Genomic DNA, 26452 nt, shown 5'->3' with positions numbered 1-26452 from the left:
AAGACTGACAAAAGGAAAAAAAAAATAATTTTTTTTAACTTTCTGTTGTAAAGCATAACCAGTAAAAAAAATTACAAATTCAAAATTTATTTGTAAACTTAGGCCAAATTGTATTCTGCTACATGTCTTTGCTATAATATATATATATACACACAAGGCTTGAACGTAGCCTTACTATGGGGCTGTGCCTGCTTTCCACTGTAAGCACACTCTGCTACGCAGAGCCATACAAAGCAGTGTGCTGCAGCTGACAAGGGAGAGAACTGTATTGTTTATATACAGTTCTCTCCCCCCTGTCTGTATTACTCGGCGATCACCGGGTGCCTGGGGCCCGGTGATTGACAGCTGAGGCCACAAATGTCGGCACAGCTCACGTGCGCTCCCTACCTTAAAGTGGAAAATCATATATATATACATATATATATATATATACACACACACACATATATATATCACACACACATATATATCACACACATATATATATATATATACACACCGCCATTAACAAACACCATAACTTTCACGTAAGCCAATTAATTTACAGGTATTGGGATTTTTTTTTTTTTTTTTTTTAGCAAAGACATGTCGCAGAATGCATTTTGCCCTAAATTTATTCCGAAATTTGATTTCAATTTTTTTTACTGGATGTGTTTAATAGCAAAAAGTAAAAAATATTGTTTATTTCTCAAAATTGTAAGCCTTTTTTTGTTTATAGCGCAAAAAAAATAATAAAATAAACCGCACAGTCGATCAAATACCACTGAAAGAAAGCTCCATTTGTGGAGAAAAAAAAAGGACGTAAATTTAATTTGGGTGCAGCGCTGCATGACCGCGCAATTGTCAGTTAAAGTAACACAAAAAAATGGCCTGGTCAGGAAAGGGGGGTAAATCCTCTGGAGGGCGAAGGGGTTCATGGACAGGAAAGGAAAATATTAATACACAGATAGGAAAATAAGTCATTTCTATTTTCTTTAGGTTGACAAATCAATAAAAAGTGAGAAATACTTCAATTTGGATCTCTGTTCTCTGGGTGCGACTTTTTTTTGGGCTGTAAACTTACCTCGTAGATCTGAGACATACGTTCTAAGAACTCGCGAAAGAAAGGCCGTAATCGCACATACACCTAGAATAAGAAAGAGGTCATTGGGTATTCAGAGTTGGATACAGACTAAACAGTTTCAGATCTCAGAAAACGCTTAACCCCTTGGCGCCGGCGCTTACCGGCCCTTTAAGGGTTTCAGAAGCTGGGGGGCGGGGTTTACATGCTGTCACATGATCGGGAAAGGTCCCGATCGAAAGAGGAGATCGGGACCTTTCCGTGAGTACCGGACGTGTGCTGGGAGCGTGCAGGGCGTTCGCTCTCAGCATGTTTTTCTTAGTTGCACGCAAATCTGCGGCTGCTCGGCGTCGAGGCCCAGACTCCGGGAGGCCTCACATTTGCGTGCGGCCGGCGCCAAGAGGTTAAAGCAGAACTATAAGCAAAACAATTTCCCCTTCATTTTGGATGAAGTAAGGGAGGGTTATAACCCGTCAGGGTTTTTTTTTTTTTTTTTTGCCATCTGTGTCCCGTTAGGGGAGATTTCCCTTCACTTCCTGTCCCATAACCAAAAAAGAAAGTGAGAGGAAATGCCTACAAAAAGAAGGAATTGGCTGGTTGTCACCAGAACTAGTGTCCCCATTGGAAGATTTCCCTATACAGGCGTACATCGGTTTACGACTTTAATGCGTTCTCCGGGACGTTTCGTATTGTGAAAAATTTGTAAACCGAATTGCGGTTTCCCATAGGAATGCACTGAAAACCAATTAATCCGTTCCGGTGGTCAGAAAAAAGTTCATTGCCCTTCCGTGTGCCTCTTACTGCTAAGGCTGGGTGTAGGTTGGGACGGTTGCCATTTTTTGAGTAGTTGGCTAATTTGGATGCAGGGACGCACTGGATGCCTTTGCTGTCATTTTGGTATAGCTGGGCGTCACGTGCGTCCCTGTACTTCTAACCCCTTCATGCTGGCGCCTCCCGGCCCTTTAAGAGTTTCAGAATCCAGGAGGCGGGGCGGGGTTTAGAGTCATGTGACCGCCGTGACATGATCGGGAAAGGTCTCGATCGAAAGAGGAGATTAGGACCTTTCCGTGAGTACTGGGCATGTGTGCTGGGAGTGTGCAGGGCGCGCGCTCTCGGCACATATGTCTTTTAATAGAACGCAAATGTGCGGCCGTTCGGCGTCTAGGCCCAGACATTTGTGTTCGGCCAGTGTGAAGAGGTTAAGGAGGGACGGCTGCTCCAGGCACGCCTGCCCCTCACCTATCCATTGACGCACGTGCTGCTACTATGGAGGCTTTGGAAATTTTAGTATACAGAGGACCCTTGACATGGTATAGGTACCTGTACCTAGCCTATGGCTATGGGACTGCGGCTTACGCATGTATTTGCAAATGTGTGCAAACAAAACCCTCTGTATTAAACGCAAACTGTTAGGACCAAATTGGTCGTTTTGCAGGCTGGTTGGTAAGTGTTGCTGGGAAATTCTATGTTTGTGATGTGCATATTGATGTTAATAGAACGCAAATGTGCGGTCGCTCTGCGTCTACGCTCAGACGCTGGACATTTGCGTTTGGCTGGCGTGAAGAGGTTAAGGAGGGACAGCTCCAGGCACGCCTGCCCCTCACCTATCCTACTATGGAGGCTTTGGAAATGTTAGTTAGGTCCACAGTACACAGAGGACCCTTGACATTGGACTGCGGCTTACGCATGTTTTTGCAAATGTGTGCAAACAAAACCCTGTTTTAAATGCAAATTGTTAGGGCCAAATTGGTTGTTTTGCAGGCTGGTTGGTAATTGTTGCTGGGAAATCCTTTGTTTGCGATGTGCATTGCCCTTCCATGTGTATCTTACTGCGAAGGCTGGTTGTAGGTTGGGACGGTTGACATTTTTTGCGTAGTTGGCTAATTTGGATGCACGGACGCACTGGGAAATCCTTTGTTTGCCAAGCAACCCACACTTCATACCTGGTAAATGACATCTTGGAACAGTACAGGGAACGTAAGTGCAGCATCTTCCAGTTCGTTTAAGCTGCAATGCACCAATGTTTCGTCCTGAAATTAAAAAAAAAAAAAAAAGGCGTTATCCCCAAAAACCAAAGCGGGAACGAATAGACAGGATATAGAGGAAAATAAGTTACCAAGTCGAGGACAAGGGAGAACTCCGGGGTACTCCTGGTTTTAAGAGGCAGCGCTGGCTTCCTGTTAAGTTGTTCTTCAGTCAATGGTGGGACATGTTTGATGAAATAGTATCTGTGTAAAGAAATCAACATATTGACTATAATCAGTACATTCTTGGCAAGGAAGGATTTAAAAGTTTGCATTTAAAAGTGCACAAAGAGCTTAATCCAGGTTTTGACATTTCCACTTGCCTGCTCGCCAATGGCGAGTGGAAATTATGGTGGGGACGAGTGTGTCCCCCGGGGCAGTCTTGCTGAGCAGGCTCAGAGCTCAGGCCGGATCTGTCATTGGCACTGGGAGCCGTCAGACTGCTTAACAGCTGACCGCAGTGAAAGCAAAGCAAGGAGTGTGTGCTGTGCTCTCTGCCTCCCCCTACAGTGCAGTACCCGGCTGTGTGTGTGAACAACGAAGTACTGCAACTTTTTATGGGCGGTGGTGTTGTGTGTGTGAGACTGTGTATGCATGTACAATTGTACATGTGTCTGTGTGTATCTGTACATGTGTCTGTGTGTATCTGTACATGTGTCTGTGTGTATCTGTACATGTGTCTGTGTGTATCTGTACATGTGTCTGTGCGTATCTGTACATGTGCCTGTGCGTATCTGTACATGTGCCTGTGCGCGTACATGTGCCTCTGCGCGTACATGTGCCTCTGCGCGTACATGTGCCTCTGCGCGTACATGTGCCTCTGCGCGTACATGTGCCTCTGCGCGTACATGTGCCTCTGCGCGTACATGTGCCTCTGCGCGTACATGTGCCTCTGCGCGTACATGTGCCTCTGCGCGTACATGTGCCTCTGCGCGTACATGTGCCTCTGCGCGTGTATGTATGTTCATGTCTGTGCGTGTGTGTACAGCTGTCTCGGTTTGTGTTTGTTGGTGGCGAGTACCTCTAAGGCCTGGCTAGTAGCTCAGGACTTGAAATTTTAAGCCCTGGCTTAATCTATAAGATTTTAAAATGAAAAGCTCACCCACACGTCTTCGCCCCTTCCCACCAAGCGTATGCATATATGCGGCCGCACTGGACTGGGCTTTTCTCCTTGGAGCCGCACATATGCATACGTGTCTTTTTGCTGGGAAGAGACCAGAGTCTCACCGAGAGCCCCAGGTTTCATGTTAATGATCAGGACCCAGAACTCCCAATTTAAGGTCACCTGATCGCTGTGATAGCCTCTGATCAGGGGATATCTGTAATGTGCTGACATTTGGGGGGGCTATCCGTGCTGACATTTGGGGGGATATCTGTACCGTCCTGACATTTGGGGGATATCTGTACCGTCCTGACATTTGGGGGGGATAGCTGTACCGTCCTGACATTTGGGGGGATAGCTGTACCCGTCCTGACATTTGGGGGGATAGCTGTACCGTCCTGACATTTGGGGGGATAGCTGTACCGTCCTGACATTTGGGGGGATAGCTGTACCGTCCTGACATTTGGGGGATAGCTGTACCGTCCTGACATTTGGGGGGATAGCTGTACCGTCCTGACATTTGGGGGGATATCTGTACCGTCCTGACATTTGGGGGGATATCTGTACCGTCCTGACATTTGGGGGGATATCTGTACCGTCCTGACATTTGGGGGGATATCTGTACCGTCCTGACATTTGGGGGGATATCTGTACCGTCCTGACATTTGGGGGGATATCTGTACCGTCCTGACATTTGGGGGATATCTGTACCGTCCTGACATTTGGGGGGATATCTGTACCGTCCTGACATTTGGGGGGATATCTGTACCGTCCTGACATTTGGGGGGATATCTGTACCTTCCTGACATTTGGGGGGATATCTGTGCCGTCCTGATATTTGGGGGATATCTGTGCCGTCCTGACATTTGGGGATATCTGTGCCGTCCTGACATTTGGGGGATATCTGTGCCGTCCTGACATTTGGGGGATATCTGTGCCGTCCGGACATTTGGGGGATATCTGTACCGTCCTGACATTTGGGGGATATCTGTACCGTCCTGACATTTGGGGGATATCTGTTCTATTCTGACATTTGGGGGATATCTGTACTATTCTGACATTTGGGGGATATCTGTACTATTCTGACATTTGGGGGATATCTGTACTATTCTGACATTTGGGGGATATCTGTACCGTCCTGACATTTGGGGGATATCTGTACCGTCCTGACATTTGGGGGATATCTGTACTGTCCTGACATTTGGGGGATATCTGTACTGTCCGGACATTTGGGGGATATCTGTACCGTCCTGACATTTGGGGGATATCTGTACTGTCCTGACATTTGGGGGATATCTATACTGTTCTTACATTTTTGGGCCTCAAGAAATTAGATTGGCCGTCAGTACTTCAGGATTGATCAATTTTCAGATCTATACCATAGTTTGTGAACTCTATAACTTTCCTACAAACTAAAAAATACATCCTAATTTGGGTTATTTTCACCAAAGACATGTAGCAGAATACATCTCGGCCTAAATTTACGAAGAACAATTATTTATTTGCAAACTTTTATAACAGAAACTAAGAAATGTGGGTTGTTTTTTTTTAATTTGTCTTTTTTGGTTAATTTAGCAATAAATAAAAACCCCGGCGGTGATTACATACCACCAAAAGAAAGCTCTAGTTGTGTGAACAAAATGATAAAATGTAAGTTTGGGTACAGTGGTGCATGACCGCGCAATTGTCATTGAGAGTGTGAGAGCGCTGAAACCTGAAAATTGGCCTGGGCAGGAAGGGGGCAAAAGTGCCCGGTACTGAATTGGTTAAATCAGCGTCTGTGTTTTAGGCAGGATAAAAAAACAAAAAAAACAAAAAAAAAAAACAACAAACACAAACAACATGTGCACTATTGTTTCTGGGCCATTCTACGGGTACATACAAAAACACACAAATATGCAATATCTAGGGGTGCACCGATACCCTTTTATTGATCAGCGAGAACGAGTACCGATACTTTGTGGTGCGATATGCGTCAATACAAAATTTATGGGAGCAAACTGCACAGCAAATAATAGCATGAGATTTGAACGGGAATGCAATTCCTTCAGGGCGCAAGGCGCATATGTTGGACTGCAACAAAAATAATCAGTGAGAAGGAACCCCGAAAATAGTAAGCCACAAAATCCAACACGACCCCCCCAAAGAGGAAGGAAGAGAGTTCAACATCAGGAGCAGGGCAATATCAGCTGGTCACATCTGTCCCAGTATGGAAATCCCCTGGGGAAGATATTTTAGCACGCCTATTCGAAAACCACAATAAGCCCTCAGGATATAGTATGTAAAAAGTCAAAAAGTACTATAGAACAGACAAAAAAGCCAAAAAATATCAGGATTAGCTGAGTGGCAAAGTCAAAATCCCACTTGAATTAGACCTCCAGACCAAAGCAAACTGCTCAACAGCATTTCTATTTAGATAACAGGCTGGGGGTCCGTAGGGACAGGCATCTGCAGTTCAGAGATACAAGCCCAAAATCACTCCTCCATACACCTGTACAATGCAGATGTAACCAGAGGTCCCCCCGCGGAGTCTCCCCTGAGTCCTGCCTACATAAGGGTGCAGAATGTTACTAAGGGCTCGTTCACACTAGGCTGTTTTGCCAACGCTTGCCAAACGCCCCTATAGCGTTTGGCAAGCGTTGGTCCGGCGTTTGCGGAGCGTTTTTTAACGCGCCGCATGCGCGGTTTAGCGGCGGTTGCTAGGCGTTTGCCGAGCGTTAATAACGCCCCACAAACGCCTATAATGCAGTTTGAGTGGTGTTACCGCTCCGCAAACCCCCCGCAACCGCGTCGCAACCGCACCGCAAACGCCGGCCAGGCGTTTGCGGAGCGGCACCATAGACGAGAATAGGAGGCTTCAAAGCCTCCTGACTCGCCCAGAGGCGTCCGTTTTGCCGCGACGCAAACGCTCCCGTTAGAACAGCACCATGTGCTGTAATGTGCAGAATTGGCAGAGGCGTTTGGGAAGCGGTAAAAACGCTTCCCAAACGCCTCTCTGCCGCCTGCACACAAGGCTAGTGTGAACGTAGCCTAAGGCTTCATTTTATTTTGTTTATTATAGAGGCCTGTATAGCGCCATCAATTTTGTGCAGCACTTTACTTATCTAGTTCGGTCGATATATATTTGGACACAGGCACAATATTAGATTTTTCAGGTATTTACCAAAACATATCCCAGCTCTAGTTATAATGGATCCGGGCGGACAGTGCGCACTCTCAGGTGTAATTTGAGGGTATGTACATCCACAGTGGGGGAGGGGTTCAGGAATTACAGCTCTTAAGAGTAGCCATCCCTCCTTTTTCAAAGGGACCAAAAGTAAGTGGACAATTGAATCAAAAGCTGTTTCATGACCAGGTGTGGGCTACTCCTTCATTACTACTTCAATTTAAGCAGGTAAAAAGTCTGGAGTTGATTCTAAGTGCGGTATTTGCATTTGGACTCTATTGCTGTGAACCTCCATCATCAAAGGAGCTGTCCATGCAAGTGAAACAAGCCTTGGAAGTATTCAAAAAACCAAACAAATCCATCAGAGAGATCGCAGCAACATTAGTGGCCAAATCAACAGTTTGGTCCGTTCTGAGGAAAGAAGAACGCACTGGTGAGCTCAGCAACGTAACAAGGCATGGACGTCCATGGAAGACAACAGTGGTGGGATGATCGCAGGATCCTCTCTATGGTAAACAAAACCCATTCACAACATCTAGACACGTGAAGGACACTTTCCAGGAGGTGGGCGTATCATTGTCAAAGTCTACAATCAAGAAAAGACTTCACGAGAGCAAATACAGAGGGTTCACCACAAGGTGCAAACCATTCATAAGCCTGAAGAATAGAAAAGCCAGATTAGACTTTGTCAAAAAAATCTAAAAAAGCCGGACCAGTTCTGGAAAAGCATTCTTTGGACGCATGAAACTAAGATTAATCTGTACCAGAATGACGGGAAGAATAGTGTGGAGAAGGCTTGGAACGGTTCATGATCCAAAGCACACGTCATCTGTAAAACATGGTGGAGGCAGTGTGATGGCATGGGCATGCATGGCTTCCAGTGGTACTGGGTCATTGGTGGTTATGTGAGCAAAGGTGATTGGACGGCGCTTCACAGTACAGATGGACAATGATCCAAAACACACTGCAAAAACAACCCAGGAGCTTTTGAAGGAAAAGAAGTGGAATATTCTCCAATGGCTGAGTCAATCACCTGATTTCAACCCAATTGAGCATGCATTTCACTTGCTGAAGGTAAAACTAAAGGCAGAAAGACCCACAAACAAACAACAACTGAGGACAGCTGCAGTTCGAGCCTGGCAAGGTATCAGAAAGGAGGAAACCCAGTCTTTGGTCATGTCCATGGGTTCCAGACTTCAGGCAAAGCATCAGAAAGGAGGAAGCCCAGTCTTTGGTCATGTCCATGGGTTCCAGACTTCAGGAAGTCATTGCCAGTAAAAAATTCTCAGCAAAATATTACAAATAAACTTTTTATTTATGATTATATTCAATTGTCCAATTACATTTGAGCTCCTGAACATGGAGGGACTGTGTATATAAATGGTTGCAGTTCATAAAATTTGTACTTGTTATTTATGTTCAACCCCTTGAATTAAAGCTGAAAGCCTGCACTTTAGATTCATTTGGATTTTTTTGTTTTAATTCATTCTGGTGGCATACAGAGCCAAAAGTATGAGAATTGTGCCTGTGTCCAAATATATATGGAGACCGAACTGTATATTGTACATTCACATCAGTCCCTAACCCTCAAGGGGCGTACAATCTAAGGTCCCTGACCCTCAAGGGGCGTACAATCTAAGGTCCCTGACCCTCAAGGGGCGTACAATCTAAGGTCCCTGACCCTCAAGGGGCGTACAATCTAAGGTCCCTGACCCTCAAGGGGCGTACAATCTAAGGTCCCTGACCCTCAAGGGGCGTACAATCTAAGGTCCCTGACCCTCAAGGGGCGTACAATCTAAGGTCCCTAACCCTCAAGGGGCGTACAATCTAAGGTCCCTAACTCACATTCTAACATACACATACTAGGGACAATTTAGACAGGAGACAATTAACCTCCCAGCATGACTTTGGAGTGTGGGAGGACACCGGAGTACCCGGAGGAAACACACGTAGGCACAGGGAGAACATGCAAACTCCAGGCAGGTGATGCCATGGTTGGGATTCAAATAAATGACCCGAGTACTGCTAGGTGGAAGTGCTAACCATTTAGCCACTGTGCTGCACATTTTAAATTCATTTTTAATTGTGCAATATTAAAGACTGTATAATTTTTTAAATAATTTGTGTGCTGCCTATACAGTCCATGGACTGCAGTTCAATGTTTATTGCTTTTTCATTGAATTCCTTTGGATGGATGAATTGGCCTCACTACCTTCGTCCAGTGAGCATTCGTCGATGTGGAAATAAAGCAAAATAGCATCCAGAATAGTGATCACTGATCGATATAGGTGTAGGTGTGTGTGTACAGTGCAGGAAATGCGTATTTGCTCCCCGGCTGATGTTGAATGTTCGCCCCTCACACAGAAATGATCGGTCTAACAATGGAATGTTCACCCCTCACACAGAAATGATCGGTCTAACAATGGAATGTTCGGTGTAACACTGAGAGACAGAATACAACAACAAATTCAGCAGAAATGCGTCTAACAAATGATGACGGATCTGCATGTTCATGAGGGAAAGAAGGATTTGATCCCCTATCATTCAGCAGGATTTCTGGCTCCCAGGTGTCTCTCATACAGGTAACAAGCTGAGATTAGAAGCAGTCTCTTAAAGTGAGTGCTGCTAATCCCACTGTGTTACCTGTATAAAAGACACCTGTCCACAGGAGCAATCAAACCATCAGATTCCAAACTCTCCATAATGGCAAAGACCAAAGAGCTGTCCAAGGATGTCAGGGACAAGATGGTAGACCTACACAAGGCTGGACTGGGCTACCAAACTATGGCCAAGCAGCTTGGTGAGAAGGTGACAACAGTTGGTGCAATCATTCACAAATGGAAGAAACACAAAACAAGTGTCAGTCTCCCTAGGTCTGGTGCACCATGCAAGATCTCACCTCGTGGGGTGTCAATGATCATGAGAACAGGGAGGAATCATCCCAGAACTACACGTGAGGATCTTGTCAATGATCTCCAGGCAGCTGGGACCACAGTCACCAAGAAAACAATTGATAACACACTACGCCGACAAGGACTGAAATCCTGCAGTAAGTAATGTTTTGTGAAGGGGATCAAATCTTTATTTCCCTCATGAACATGCAGATCAGTCATCATTTGTTAGACGCATTTCTGCTGAATTTGTTGTTGCTATTCTGTCTCTCAGTGTTACAATACACAGAACATTGGATTTGTAGACTGCATTTCTTTGTGAGGGCAAACATTCAACATCAGCAGGGGAGCAAATACTCATTTCCTTCAATGTATGTATCTATGTATGTATGTATGTATGTATGTATGTATGTATGTATCTATCTACAGTGGGGAAAATAATGATTTGATCCCCTGCAGATATTACAAGTTTGCCCACCTACAAAGAAATGAAGGGTCTATAATTTTTATCATAGGTGTATTTTAAATGATCGAGACAGAATATCAACCAAAAATCCAGAAAAAAATACAATACAAATGTTATAAATGAAGTTGCTGTTCAGTGAATAGAATAAGTATTTGATCCCCTACCAACCAACAATAATTCTGGCTCCCACAGACTGGCTATGGGCTCATGTGGTACATGATTAGTCCCGTCAATTGAAGAAGGTGATCCCAACGACAACTCGTTATGTGTCTAAAAGACACCTGTCCACAGAATCTCATTCTTCCTTTCAAACCTCACCACCATGGGCAAGACCAAAGAGCTGTCAAAGGACATCAGGGACAAGATTGTAGACCTGCACAAGGCTGGAATGGGCTACAAGACCATCAGCAAGCAGCTTGATGAGAAGGAGACAACTGTTGAAGCGATTATTCACAAATGGAAGAAATACAAAATAACCATCAGTCACCCTCGGTCTGGAGCTCCATGCAGGATTTCGCCTCATGGGGTGAGGATGATCATGAGAAAAGTGAGGGATCAGCCCAGAACTTCACAGGGGGAGCTTGTGAATGATCTCAAGGAAATTTGGACCACAGTCACCAAACCAACCATTGGTAACACAATATGCCACCATGGATTGAAACCCTGCAGCGTCCGTAAGGTTCCCCTTGTCAAAAAAGGAAATGTCCAGGCCCATCTGAAGTCTGCCAATGAACATCTAAATGATTCAGAGAAGAATTGGGAGACATTGCTGGGGTCTGAGACCAAAATTGAGCTCTTTGGCATAAACTCGACTGGCAGTATTTGGAGGAAGAAAAATGCTGACTATGACCCTAAGAAGACCATCCCTACAGTCAAGCACGGAGGTGGAGACATTATGCTTTGGGGCCGTTTCTCTGCTCAAGGTACAGACCGACTTTGCCGCATTGAGGGGCCAATGGACGAGGCCATGTATTGTAAAATCTTGGATGAGAACCTTCTTCCCTCCAGCATGACAAGGACCCAAAACATACCGCCAAGGCAACAAAGGATTGGCTCAAGAAGAAGCACATTAAGGTCAAGGGGTGGTCTGGTCAGTCTTCAGACCTTAATTCTATAGAAAATTTATGGAAAGGGTTGAAACGTCCGAGTTGCCAAGCGACAGCAAAGAAACCTTAAGAATTTAGAGAAGATCTGTAAAGAAGAGTGGACCAAAATCCCTCCTGAGATGTGTGCAAACCTGGGGGCCAACTACAAGGAACGTCTTATCTCGCGCTCACCAACAAGGGTTCCTCCACCAAGTACTAAGTCATGTTTTGCTTGGGGATCAGATACTTATTTTACTCACTGAACTGCAACTCAATTTATAACATTTGTATCGTGTTTTTTCTGGATTTTTGGTTGATATTTTGTCTTTATCATTTAAAATACACTGATGATAAAAATGATAGACCCTTCATTTCATTGTAAGTGGGCAAGCTTAGAAAATCTGCAGGGGAAAAAATCATTTTCCCCACTGCGTATCTATTGTCTAAGGCAGGGGTAGGCAACCTGAGAACCGCAGGACTACAAGTTCCATCATGCCTCTGCAAGTCATAGCCGTAACTGTCAATTTTGTAATCTTTGCAATACCTCATGGGAAATGTAGTTCCACAACAGCTAGAGAGCCACAGGTTGCCTACCTGTGGTCTAAGGGAATACATAAATGGCCCAAAGCAGGTAAAATACAGGTCAGAAGGTAACAATTACAGGTCAAATGCATCTGTCAATGAACTCCAAATGATCTCAGAAAAATCAGCATTATTATTATACAGTATTTATAAAGCGCCAATAGTTCGCTCAGCGCTGTACGTTACAAAGGGGGACAGAACATGTGACAGAACAATACCAATACAATGCAATACATGAGGGGATCGAGGGCCCTGCTCCTTGGAGCTTACAATCTAGGAGGGAGGGGATGGTGGCACAGGAGGAGATAGCTGTGGGGGATGGAGTGGTAGGAAGAGTGGAGGAGGTCGGCAAGTTAGCAGGGGGTGGGGTAGGCTTCCCTGAAGAGGTGGGTTTTCAGGGTGCGCCTAAAGGAGAGGAGAGTAGGTGATAATCTGATGGGTTGGGGCAGGGAGTTCCAGAGGATGGGTGACACCCTGGAGAAGTCCTGGAGGCGGCCATGTGAGGAGGAGACCAGGGAACTAGAGAGAAGGAGGTCTTGTGAGGAGCGGAGTGTGCGTGTTGGGCGGTACTTGGATATTAGGTCAGTGATGTAGTTCGGGGCAGTATGGTGGACGGCTTTGTATGTCAGTGTTAGGATTTTGAATTTGATCCGTTGCGCAATCGGAAGCCAGTGGAGGGATTGGCAGAGGGGGGTGGAGGACACTGAGTGGAGGGATTGGCAGAGGGGGGTGGAGGACACTGAGTGGAGGGATTGGCAGAGGGGGGTGGAGGACACTGAGTGGAGGGATTGGCAGAGGGGGGTGGAGGACACTGAGTGGAGGGATTGGCAGAGGGGGGTGGAGGACACTGAGTGGAGGGATTGGCAGAGGGGGGTGGAGGACACTGAGTGGAGGGATTGGCAGAGGGGGGTGGAGGACACTGACTGGAGGGATTGGCAGAGGGGGGTGGAGGACACTGAGTGGAGGGATTGGCAGAGGGGGGTGGAGGACACTGAGTGGAGGGATTGGCAGAGGGGGGTGGAGGACACTGGGGAGGCCAGTGGAGGGATTGGCAGAGGGGGGTGGAGGACACTGAGTGGAGGGATTGGCAGAGGGGGGTGGAGGACACTGAGTGGAGGCCAGTGGAGGGATTGGCAGAGGGGGGTGGAGGACACTGAGTGGAGGCCAGTGGAGGGATTGGCAGAGAGGGGTGGAGGCCAGTGGAGGGATTGGCAGAGAGGGGTGGAGGCCAGTGGAGGGATTGGCAGAGAGGGGTGGAGGCCAGTGGAGGGATTGGCAGAGGGGGGTGGAGGACACTGAGTGGAGGCCAGTGGAGGGATTGGCAGAGGGGGGTGGAGGCCAGTGGAGGGATTGGCAGAGGGGGGTGGAGGACACTGAGTGGAGGTCAGTGGAGGGATTAGCAGAGGGGGGTGGCGGAGATGGAGCGGTTGGAAAGGTGAATGAGTCTGGCAGCCGTATTCAGGATCGACTGAAGCGGGGATAGCCAGCGGCGAGCCTGACCGCGTGTCAATCATATATTGCTCACTGCCCTCGTAAAGCAATAGGTTACTTTGACGGTTGCCGTTAATCTGCTACTTTTTAAGATTTCCATTAGTTTTCAACCTCTACAATCAACCACCTATAGTTTCCTCAATTTCAAAACGGCTAAAACTGAAGTTGAAGTCAGCATAAAATGCCTTTTGAGTGCGACTTCAATACTTCCCATCAATCCCATCGCAATTTTCATCGTCTAATCACTCACAACTGGGAAACCAATAGAATTGTGGCTGGAAGACTGCGGAGGATGGAAGCTCCAATGATGTGAACAAAATTGTTAAGCAAATGGGCAGCTCAATGGGTATCTGTTGGTTCTGTTGGGAGGCAGAGTACAGCTAGAGCCGGTATGCCTCCCATTTAACAGGACTGCTACACCCAAACATAGTCAGCAAGTAATCAAAGTTATGGTACCAGCAAAATAAAAACAACAAAAAAAACAAAAAAACTATTACAGAGATTAAGAAATCCTTACCAACCACAAGGTAATCTGGAACGTGGTTAGATACGATACTCACAATATAATGGGGACCACTCCAGCTTTGTACTAGATGAGAAATAAACTGTCCTAGGTGCTTCTGAGAACATAAAGGTTACTAACATCATACCTCATAGTAACTACCCTAAAGCAGCAATTTGTTTATAGGTTACGTAGTTCTAGTCAAAGCAGGGACACCAAACAAAGGCAAAATTCAGGAACAAGTCAGTCCAGTATACAGTGAAGGAAATGTGTATTTGCTCCCCGGCTGATGCTGAATGTTCGCCCCTCACACAGAAATGATCGGTCTAACAATGGAATGTTCGCCCCTCACACAGAAATGATCGGTCTAACAATGGAATGTTCGGTGTAACACTGAGAGACAGAATACAACAACAAATTCAGCAGAAATGCGTCTAACAAATGATGACTGATCTGCATGTTCATGAGGGAAAGAAGGATTTGATCCCCTATCATTCAGCAGGATTTCTGGCTCCCAGGTGTCTTTCATACAGGTAACAAGCTGAGATTAGAAGCAGTCTCTTAAAGGGAGTGCTGCTAATCTCATTGTGTTACCTGTATAAAAGACACCTGTCCACAGGAGCCATCAAACCATCAGATTCCAAACTCTCCACCATGGCAAAGACCAAAGAGCTGTCCAAGGATGTCAGGGACAAGATGGTAGACCTACACAAGGCTGGACTGGGCTACCAAACAATGGACAAGCAGCTTGGTGAGAAGGTGACAACAGTTGGTGCGATCATTCACAAATGGAAGAAACACAAAACAAGTGTCAGTCTCCCTAGGTCTGGTGCACCATGCAAGATCTCACCTCGTGGAGTGTCAATGATCATGAGAACAGTGAGGAATCATCCCAGAACTACACGTGAGGATCTTGTCAATGATCTCCAGGCAGCTGGGACCACAGTCACCAAGAAAACAATTGGTAACACACTACGCCGACAAGGACTGAAATCCTGCAGTGCCCGCAAGGTCCCTCTGCTCAAGAAAGCACATGTCCAGGCCCGTCTGAAGTCTGCCACTGAACATCTGAATGATGCCGAGGAGGACTGGTGGGAAGTGTTGTGGTCAGATGAGACCAAAATCCAGCTCTTTGGCATCAACTCAACTCGCCGTGTTTGGAGGAGGAGGAATGCTGCCTATGACCCCAAGAATACCAAGAATTGCTGACTTTCAGCTTTAATTCAAGGAGTTGAACATAAATATCAAGTAGAATTTTTATGAACTGCAACCATTTTTATTAACAGTTCTTCCAATTTCAGCGGCTCATATGTAATTGGACAAATAAATATAATCATAAATAAAATGTTAATTTGTAATATTTTGTTGAGAATCCATTACTGGCAATGACTGCCTGAAGTCTGGAACCCATGGACACGACCAAAGACTGGGTTTCCTCCTTTCTGATGCTTTGCCAGGCTCTGACTGCAGCCATCTTCAGTTGTTCTTTGTTTGTGGGTCTTTCTGCCTTTAGTTTTGCCTTCAGCAATGAAATGAATGCTCATTTGGGTTGAGATCAGGTGATTGACTTGGCCATTGTAGAATATTCCACTTCTTTTTCTTCAAAAGCTCCTGGGTTGTTTTTGCAGTGTGTTTTGGATCATTGTCCATCTGTACTGTGAAGTGCCATCCAATCACCTTTGCTCACATCATCAATAACCACCAATGACCCAGTACCACTGGAAGCCATGCATGTCCGTGCCATCACACTGCCTCCACCATGGTTTACAGATGACGTGGTGTGCTTTGGTTCATGAACCGTTCCAAGCCTTCTCCACATTTTTCTTCCCGTCATTCTGGTACAGATTGCTTTGCTGCATTTGGTTGAATCTGGGCTGACAGTATATCTGTAAACACTGCAGAACTCATCTGGCTGCTTCTGTCTTCTGTCACATCATCAATAACCACCATTGACCCAGTGCTACTGGGGGCCGTGCATGCCCATCACACCGCCTCCGCCCATGCCCATCACACCGCCTCCGCCCATCACACCGCCTCCGCCCATCACACCGCCTCCGCCCATCACACCGCCTCCGCCCATCACACCGCCTCCGCCCATCACACCGCCTCCGCCCATCACACCGCCTCCGCCCATCACACCGCCTCCGCCCATCACACCGCCTCCGCCCATCACACCGCCTCCGCCCATCACACCGCCTCCGCCCATCACACCGCCTCCGCCCATCACACCGCCTCCGCCATGTTTTACAGATGACGGTGTGTGCTTTGGATCATGAGCTGTTCCAAGCCTTCTCCACACTTTCTTCTTCCCGTCATTCTGGTACAGATTCATCTTAGTTTCATCCGTCCAAAGAATGCTTTTCCAGAACTGGTCCGGCTTTTTTAGATGTTTTTTGGCAAAGTCTAATCTGACTTTTCTATTCTTCAGGTTTATGAATGGTTTGCACCTTGTGGTGAACCCTCTGTATTTGCTCTCGTGAAGTCTTCTCTTGATTGTAGACTTTGACAATGATACGCCCACCTCCTGGAGAGTGTCCTTCACTTGTCTGGATGTTGTGATTGGGTATTTCTTTACCATAGAGAGGATCCTGTGATCACCCACCACTGTTGTCTTCCATGGACGTCCATGCCTTTTTACGTTGCACACTAAACTGAGCATGTGTAGAGTGACTCCTAGAGCTCTGTACTATCAGCAGACAAATTGGGGACAGTAAGTAGAAGGGGAGGATCAGAGAAGACAGGATAAAACAATTTTACACAATGCAGAAGATTAACCCCTTAGGTTCCACACTGAGTATAACAAGCATGCTCTACTGCATCTACAGACTGATTGTACTGTTGGGGGTTCAGTAACACTTTAACGATACCCCAAATGCAGTGCGTTTGCTGGTACAGGAACTCACGTTACAAAAGTACCATGTGATCTGGATGCAGCGCGGTTGAAAAAACTGTTGGATGCACGACTTTGGTGCGATTTGAGCCCATTTGAAATGAATGGGCTCAAATCACACCACACTGAATCGCAAGTAAATTGAAGAGGAATGCGGTGCGGTTCCTCTGCGATTCCCAGATTCATAGTGTGATCTGAGGATTAACGATAAGTGAAACATCAAAAAAAAAAAAAAAAAAAGTTCAAAAACTACTCACGGATCAAAGACTTCCCAATCCTCCTCATAGGCGGCTTCAGCGTGTGCAGAAGAGTAACCACTATCTGGAGATACCGGAGCTAAAACAGAAAGATACATCAACCAATCTCTTAGAAGAATAAAGCGAAAAATGGATTACTAGTGGTGCACCGAAACTGAAAATTCAGGACGCATTTGGCTGAAAAATGAAACGGACAGTTTTTTTTAATTTTTATATATAATTCTATTACATTCAAATTTTTCACCCCCCTTCCAGTCCGGACGCTTTCCCCCCCCCCCCTTCCAGTCCGGACGCTTTCCCCCCCCCCCCTTCCAGTCCGGACGCTTTCCCCCCCCCCCCCCCTTCCAGTCCGGACGCTTTCCCCCCCCCCCCCTTCCAGTCCGGACGCTTTCCCCCCCCCCCCCCCCTTCCAGTCCGGACGCTTTCCCCCCCCCCCCTTCCAGTCCAGACGCTTTCCCCCCCCCCCCTTCCAGTCCAGACGCTTTCCCCCCCCCCCCTTCCAGTCCAGACACTTTCCCCCCCCCCCCTTCCAGTCCAGACACTTTCCCCCCCCCCCTTCCAGTCCAGACACTTTCCCCCCCCCCCCCCCTTCCAGTCCAGACACTTTCCCCCCCCCCCCCCCTTCCAGTCCAGACACTTCCCCCCCCCCTTCCAGTCCAGACACTTCCCCCCCCCCCCCCCCCCTTCCAGTCCAGACACTTTCCCCCCCCCCCCCCCTTCCAGTCCAGACACTTTCCCCCCCCCCCCCCTTCCAGTCCAGACACTTTCCCCCCCCCCCCCTTCCAGTCCAGACACTTTCCCCCCCCCCCTTCCAGTCCAGACACTTTCCCCCCCCCCCCTTCCAGTCCAGACACTTTCCCCCCCCCCCCTTCCAGTCCACCCCCCCTTCCAGTCCAGACACTTTCCCCCCCCCCCCCTTCCAGTCCAGACACTTTCCCCCCCCCCCCTTCCAGTCCAGACACTTTCCCCCCCCCCCCCTTCCAGTCCAGACACTTCCCCCCCCCCCCCCTTCCAGTCCAGACACTTCCCCCCCCCCCCCCCTTCCAGTCCAGACACTTCCCCCCCCCCCCCCTTCCAGTCCAGACACTTCCCCCCCCCCCCCCTTCCAGTCCAGACACTTCCCCCCCCCCTTCCAGTCCAGACACTTCCCCCCCCCCTTCCAGTCCAGACACTTCCCCCCCCCCCCCCTTCCAGTCCAGACACTTCCCCCCCCCCCCCCTTCCAGTCCAGACACTTCCCCCCCCCCCCTTCCAGTCCAGACACTTCCCCCCCCCCCCCCCCTTCCAGTCCAGACACTTTCCCCCCCCCCCCCCCCTTCCAGTCCGGACACTTCCCCCCCCCTTCCAGTCCGGACACTTTCCCCCCCCCTTCCAGTCCGGACACTTCCCCCCCCCCCCCCTTCCAGTCCGGACACTTTCCCCCCCCCCTTCCAGTCCGGACACTTTCCCCCCTTCCAGTCCGGACACTTTCCCCCCCTTCCAGTCCGGACACTTTCCCCCCCCCTTCCAGTCCGGACACTTTCCCCCCCCTTCCAGTCCGGACACTTTCCCCCCCTGGCCAATTTTCAGCTTTCAGCGCTATCACACTTTGAATGACAATTGCGCGGTCATGTTTTTCTTATAAAATAAATAATCTTTCTTCATACAAAATGTATTCATCTATCTTTTTAGTAATAAATAAATAATCCAAAATTAGTTTATAACCCAAAATTATTATTTTTCAAATATTTTTGTTACATTTTTATTTTTTTTATATTAAGTTTGTTTTTTTAAAATATTGTCACTCTAGCAGTACAGTGTCACCATAGAGTAACAGTATGTTGAAAAAAAACCCCACAAATATAAAAACAAAATAAAACCATACAAATTTTTTTTTTAAATTGTCACTATGGTGACAAAAGAAAAATAACCCAAATTAGTTTATAACCAAAAATTATAATTTTTTAAAAAAATTTTTAACGTGTATATTTTCTTTTTATATTTTTTTTTAACATACTATCACTCTATGGTGACACTGTACTGCTAGAGTGACAGTATTTAAAAAAAAAACAAAAAAACAACAAATATAAAAAATAAAAAAAAAAGTAAAAAAAATTTAATTATAATTTTTGGTTATGAACTAATTTATTTTTTTTTGTCACCATAGTGACACTGTACTACTTGTGGGGGGTGATGATTTTTTTTTTCTTTTTTTTACACTGTAAAAGCAATCAGTGGCTAAATGGTTAGCACTTCCGCCTGGCAGTACTCGGGTCGCCGGTTCAAATCCCAACCACAGCACCACCTGCCTGGAGTTTGCATGTTCTCCCTGTGCTTGTGTGGGTTTCCTCCGGGTACTCCGGTTTCCTCCCACACTCCAAAGACATGCTGGTAAGTTAATTGGCTCCTGTCTAAATTGTCCCTAGTATGTGTATGTATGAATGTGAGTTAGGGACCTTAGATTGTACGCTCCTTGGGGGCGGGGACTGATGTGAATGCACAATATATACATTGACGGCGCTATACAAGTACCTGAAATAAATAATAAATAAATTTCACCTTCTCTCTTAGCCATTGAAACAATTGAGTACTGTCCGTGATATTTTTTTTTTTAATTTGCACTAACATACAATTTTCAGGACAAACTTTCGGGGTATGTCCCTTCTTCAAGGTGCAAGCAGTACTCAAGGAGTAGTGCTTGGACCATGAAGAAGGGGAAATACCTGAAAGCTTGTCCTGAAAATTGTATGTTCATACGAACGAAAAAAAAAATATCACGTCCGTACTCAATTGTTTCTGTCGCAAATGCACTAATATGGCTACAATCACTTCATGCAGCCATTGAGAAATACTGTGAGAGCTGTGATTGGTCACAGCTTGTCACATGGTACAAGGCTGTTGTGAATAGTCCTGTACCATGTGACCTCTGTGATCATTCACAGATTTCACATGTAGTAAGCAATGATGTCAGAAGTGACATCTTGCTTACTACTCTGCACGTGATCACTGATTGGCCAATCAGTGATCACATGATCGGGACCTCGCACAGAGGTCCCGCACAGCGATCACCGACACAGTGGGCACCGATCGCGGTGCCGAGCGCGCACAGGCAGTGGATGCGAGGGGATGTTTAGAAACATCCACCCGCATCGGCAGCGCCCCCGTCGATAGACGTCCGGACGGGAGCGCTGCCGATGCGGGTGGATGTTAAAATGTGAAAGTGCAGTATATGGTTCAACGCATGCTACAATGCAGATCAACGGACGTCAAAATGTTTATCAACAGATGTCAGGATGCAACTAAATTGGATGGAAACGTACATCCATTCCCCATACATTTTAGCGCACGTCGGTGTGAATTGGCCTGAAACTTCCCGGAACGTGTGATTGGTTTATCCCCGGAGGCTAGCCTAGTCGTCACCTCTTCACCGCGTCAATTTGATTGCACGCAGGTACCACTCACCCGTTAGTGTCGGGATGTCTCGCTCCGGAGTGTCCTCCCCCGACTCGAGCCAGCTGCTGGCTGTTGTTCGGACAGGCGTGCCCTGATTGGTGTAGGATGCTCCATTGGTGGAGGTGGTGGTGCTGGTGCTGATTTCATCCACCTGCTCCATTTCCAGCTGTTTCACGATTTCCTCGGCTTCTACCGCTTGTCCTGGGGAGTCAGATCCCGACGTGCCTACAGCCAAGGGAAAAATCAGTTCTTAATATCCAGAAGGCAAGTGGAGGGAAAGTCAATTCTACCAGAAACAGGAAACAAAAGCCACAGGAGCGAAGAAAAGTCCTGACAGGTAGCAGCACCTAATATGCCGGCTATAATCTGCCTCTAATTGATGCCTTTCCTGCAACTGTTAAATGTTTTAGCTCCGCCCCATCGCAGAAATACTGCGCCAGCGGTGCGCAAAATCATGAATATTTCAGGGTAGGGGGCGCTCATGCATCCCAGCCGGTGATTGCCGAGGATCTCCAATGGGGGACCTTCTCTCTTCCTGGTCTCATGGGGCAGATTGTTAATAACTGAGGCCATTGGCTTCTGCTGCCGTCAATCAAATCGAGAAAGGGGCGGGGGTAAGCTGCACTGTTTGTGTCTATGGACACAAACAGCCCGGCTCGGGATCGAACTTGCATGACTTCCTTCATAGCTAGCGGTAGACACAGAAGAGGAGCAGAAATCACCTGCGGGGGACCCCAGAGGAGGTGGCTGGGGGGGGCCACCCTTTGCAATACCACTGCACAGAGCAAGTCGGTATAAATCTGTTTTTGGAAAAAAATAAAATAAAATGGAGCCTTTAAAACCACTAACTGCTTCCCATCTGCCCTATAGGGCGAGCAACATCAGGTGTATATATATGTGATTTTGCATGTCCGGCTAGGGAACACCCCCTACACGTGTCGCTACTCGCGGCCTCAGCTGTCAATCACCGGGTCCCTGACGGTGATCGAGGAGCATTACCGAAGGAGGGAGAGAGCTGTAAGTAAACAAAACAGTCCTCCCCCATCAGCTCCTGCACACTGCTTTGCATGGCTCTGAACAGCACAGCCATACAAAGCAGTGTGCATACAGTGAAGCACTAATGCAAGCCATACACGGGTCAAAATTCCGAACAAATTTTCTTTATAAAATCAAAAATATTGTGCTTTTTGTAACCCGATGGCGCCACCATTGATTTCGAAATCCAACCCACCAAGCCTTCAATTTCTCGTGGCAAAGAATTTTCTTTTCTTTCCAGGCCACAGCTTTATATTTCTCGCACGATTCTCCCATCGTCGATTCGAAATTTGTTCATTTTTTTTTTTAATTTCCAACATGCCCAATCACTCAAATTCGATGGTCGCACGAAAATTGTCCGTTTATGACCCACTAATGGTTCGAAATTCGAACGAAAACTCCGCGAAAAAGATTTCCCCACGAAAACTCCGCGAAAAAGATTTCCCCACGAAAACTCCGCGAAAAAGATTTCCCCACGAAAACTCCGCGAAAAAGATTTCCCCACGAAAACTCCGCGAAAAAGATTTCCCCACGAAAACTCCGCGAAAAAGATTTCCCCACGAAAACTCCGCGAAAAAGATTTCCCCACGAAAACTCCGCGAAAAAGATTTCCCCACGAAAACTCCGCGAAAAAGATTTCCCCACGAAAACTCCGCGAAAAAGATTTCCCCACGAAAACTCCGCGAAAAAGATTTCCCCACGAAAACTCCGCGAAAAAGATTTCCCCACGAAAACTCCGCGAAAAAGATTTCCCCACGAAAACTCCGCGAAAAAGATTTCCCCACGAAAACTCCGCGAAAAAGATTTCCCCACGAAAACTCCGCGAAAAAGATTTCCCCACGAAAACTCCGCGAAAAAGATTTCCCCACGAAAACTCCGCGAAAAAGATTTCCCCACGAAAACTCCGCGAAAAAGATTTCCCCACGAAAACTCCGCGAAAAAGATTTCCCCACGAAAACTCCGCGAAAAAGATTTCCCCACGAAAACTCCGCGAAAAAGATTTCCCCACGAAAACTCCGCGAAAAAGATTTCCCCACGAAAACTCCGCGAAAAAGATTTCCCCACGAAAACTCCGCGAAAAAGATTTCCCCACGAAAACTCCGCGAAAAAGATTTCCCCACGAAAACTCCGCGAAAAAGATTTCCCCACGAAAACTCCGCGAAAAAGATTTCCCCACGAAAACTCCGCGAAAAAGATTTCCCCACGAAAACTCCGCGAAAAAGATTTCCCCACGAAAACTCCGCGAAAAAGATTTCCCCACGAAAACTCCGCGAAAAAGATTTCCCCACGAAAACTCCGCGAAAAAGATTTCCCCACGAAAACTCCGCGAAAAAGATTTCCCCACGAAAACTCCGCGAAAAAGATTTCCCCACGAAAACTCCGCGAAAAAGATTTCCCCACGAAAACTCCGCGAAAAAGATTTCCCCACGAAAACTCCGCGAAAAAGATTTCCCCACGAAAACTCCGCGAAAAAGATTTCCCCACGAAAACTCCGCGAAAAAGATTTCCCCACGAAAACTCCGCGAAAAAGATTTCCCCACGAAAACTCCGCGAAAAAGATTTCCCCACGAAAACTCCGCGAAAAAGATTTCCCCACGAAAACTCTGCGAAAAAGATTTCCCCACGAAAACTCTGCGAAAAAGATTTCCCCACGAAAACTCTGCGAAAAAGATTTCCCCACGAAAACTCGCGAAAAAGATTTCCCCACGAAAACTCCGCGAAAAAGATTTCCCCACGAAAACTCCGCGAAAAAGATTTCCCCACGAAAACTCCGCGAAAAAGATTTCCCCACGAAAACTCCGCGAAAAAGATTTCCCCACGAAAACTCTGCGAAAAAGATTTCCCCACGAAAACTCTGCGAAAAAGATTTCCCCACGAAAACTCTGCGAAAAAGATTTCCCCACGAAAACTCTGCGAAAAAGATTTCCCCACGAAAACTCTGCGAAAAAGATTTCCCCACGAAAACTCTGCGAAAAAGATTTCCCCACGAAAACTCTGCGAAAAAGATATCCCGACTAACATTCTTCAAAAAAGATTTTCAAAGAAAAATTATTTCAGAATTCGACCCGTGTATGGCCGGCTTAACACAGAACATCATGTAAAACGGCACAAAGTTAACCCTTTGATCGCACCTCATGTTAACCCCTTCCTGCCCAGTGCCATACTGTGTCAGTGCTTTTTATTAGCACTGATCACTGTATTGGTGTCACTGGGGATGTCAGTGACAGCAAGTCGGTCCCCCCCCCCCCCCCCCATGTCAGAATGCCCTCCGCAGTCCGCCACCATTATTAGTAAAAATGAAAAATCCCAGTATATATACTGCCATTTGTAAACGCTACAACTTTTACGTAAACCAATTAATTAACACGAATTGGGATTTTTTTTTTTTTTTTTTTTTTAGCAAAGACATGGATCAGAATACATATTGGCCAAAATTTATGACGAAATTTTTTTTTCTTTTTATTTATTTACTGGGCGTGTTTAATAGCAAAAAGTAAAAAATATTGTTTTTTCTCAAAATTGTCGGTCTTTTTTGCTATGGGGAAACATGAAGAAGAGGAGGAGCCAAGATCGCCAGCGAGGGACCCAAGAAGGAGGAGGATCGGATCCACTCTGTGCAACACCACAGAACAGGTAAGTAGAACACCTTTAGTATTTTAATTTAAAAAAAAAAAAATTAGTTTAGTAACAGTTAAATGCCGTTGAGATGGGAAACCCCAAATATTGGACGGCGTCTTCCTGGAGGGACTTTTTTTTTTTTTTTAAATAAGCACTTGTGGTTTGTGTTTCCAGTTTCAGATATGGGGGAACCTTGCCTCTGATTGTTATCTTGGAAGATGAATGGGGAAAATATTATACAAAAAAAATAAAGATCAACAAGGTTGCTAACCTGAGAACAGTATCAGTGCCCTGTAATACCACAGCTATAAAGAACAAACAATTGGGCAAAAGTACAAGAAAAGTAAAAAACAATTGCAAAACTGTCCCTGTGCTGGTACAGAAGGTTAAAATTCAAAAAAAGGTAAATCTAGAAAAGATTGAACGAAAACATATTTACTAAAAACAAAAAAAAGACAAAAAAGGAAAAAAAGAAAAGAAAAAAGGAAAGAAAAAAAGAACAGAAAAAAGGAAAAAGAAAGAAAAAAGAAAAAGAAAAAAAGAAGAGAAAAAGAAAAAAGAAAGAAGAAAGAAAAAGAAGAAAGAAAAAAAAAAAAGAAAAAGAAAAAGAAAGAAAAAAGAAAAGAAAAAGAAAAGAAAAAAAAAGAAAAAGAAAAGAAAAAAAAAGAAAAAAGGAAAGAAAAAGAAGAAAGAAAAAAGAAAAGAAAAAGAAAGAAAAAAAGGAAAGAAAAAGAAAAAAAGAAGAAAAAAAGAAAAAAAAAAAGAAAAAAGGAAAAGAAAAAAAAAAGAAAATAAAAAAGAAAGAAAAAGAAGAAAAAAGAAAAAAAGGAAAAAGAAAGAAAAAAAAAAAGGGAAAAAGAAAAAAGAAAAAGAAAAAAGGAAAGAAAAAGAAAAAAAGAAAAAAAAAGGAAAAAAGGAAAAAAGAAAAGAAAAAAGAAAAAAAAAAAGAAAAAAGAAAGAAAAAGAAGAAAAAAGAAAGAAAAAGAAGAAAAAAGAAGAAAAGAAAAAAAGAAAAAGAAAAAAAGAAAAAAAAAAAGAAAAAGAAAAAAAGAAAAAGAAAAAAGAAAAAAAAAGAAAGAAAAAGAAAAAGAAAAAAAGAAAGAAAAAAAAAAAAAAAAGGCAGGGAAAACCGAATGCTTTTTTTTTTTTCTCTCGGCAACGCACCATTTTTATTTGCTGGTGAGAAGAAGTTGAAGACCGGAGAGAAAATGGTCCCCAGCAGTGTGGTCCTGGGTGGGCTGCCTGTTGGAGGCACATCTTCCAGCTTTCCATTCTGTTTCACATGTTGAGGTGTCAGCTCATAGCTTGCTGCTTCTAAATGGTGAAGAAATATCAGGGACAGTCAGTATAGGACACCAAAAACACCAACAAAATGCAAAATCAAACCTAACCAACAGAGCGGGATTAGTATATAATGTGTTTTAACTCTGTAGACTTGAGGTATGTTTCTTGTTTTGTAGGATTTCTGTATCCTAATGTGCTTTCTAGTCCCCCCACCCCAGTACTGGAGGTTTCCCCAATTTCCTCAAAAAAAAGGGCGCCCAAAAACCCAGGACAGAAACTCTCTCTAAAGGCACACGCAGGGGTATGTTCAGGTTAAAGTTGCTTTTTTTTGGGTGGGATAAATTATATTTTGGGGAGTATTTGTCCCATTTTCTGATTCGATACATTAAAAACATTTGCAACTGAAGTAACTGCATCTTAAAGCGAACCTTCACCCTTCCTACGCACTCTCTTCCGCAGAACATACAACTGTGGTATTTTTTTAAATTTTTGGGTGTTTTTAACCTTTTTTTTATTTTTATTTATTTTTTAAGCGGAGTTCCACTCACCTGTCAAAAAATAAAAGTC

At 45.5% G+C, this 26452-nt stretch overlaps 1 protein-coding gene across 1 annotated transcript in view; it reads right to left on the bottom strand.

Moving 5' to 3' along the window:
* The window catches only part of CTDSPL2 (CTD small phosphatase like 2), a gene marked incomplete at its 5' end in the record, with an annotated part of 36426 nt that extends 10511 nt beyond the window's left edge, over positions 1–25915 (bottom strand). The window contains 6 exons of the mRNA XM_089663694.1: positions 1064–1126; positions 3004–3090; positions 3177–3288; positions 17517–17595; positions 20957–21172; positions 25766–25915. Of these exons, the coding sequence (XP_089519820.1) occupies positions 1064–1126; positions 3004–3090; positions 3177–3288; positions 17517–17595; positions 20957–21172; positions 25766–25915 (707 nt within the window). The remainder of the gene's footprint in view (positions 1–1063; positions 1127–3003; positions 3091–3176; positions 3289–17516; positions 17596–20956; positions 21173–25765) is intronic.
* Between the last annotated feature and the right edge of the window lie 537 nt (positions 25916–26452).

This window comes from Staurois parvus, unplaced genomic scaffold, assembly GCF_062004578.1.
Source record: "Staurois parvus isolate SC_StPar_1 unplaced genomic scaffold, SC_StPar_1.0 ptg001752l, whole genome shotgun sequence".
In the NCBI taxonomy this organism is placed as follows: Eukaryota; Metazoa; Chordata; class Amphibia; order Anura; family Ranidae; genus Staurois; species Staurois parvus.
Note: the sequence above shows the minus strand (reverse complement) of the source record. Positions and strands in the feature narration are given on the sequence as shown.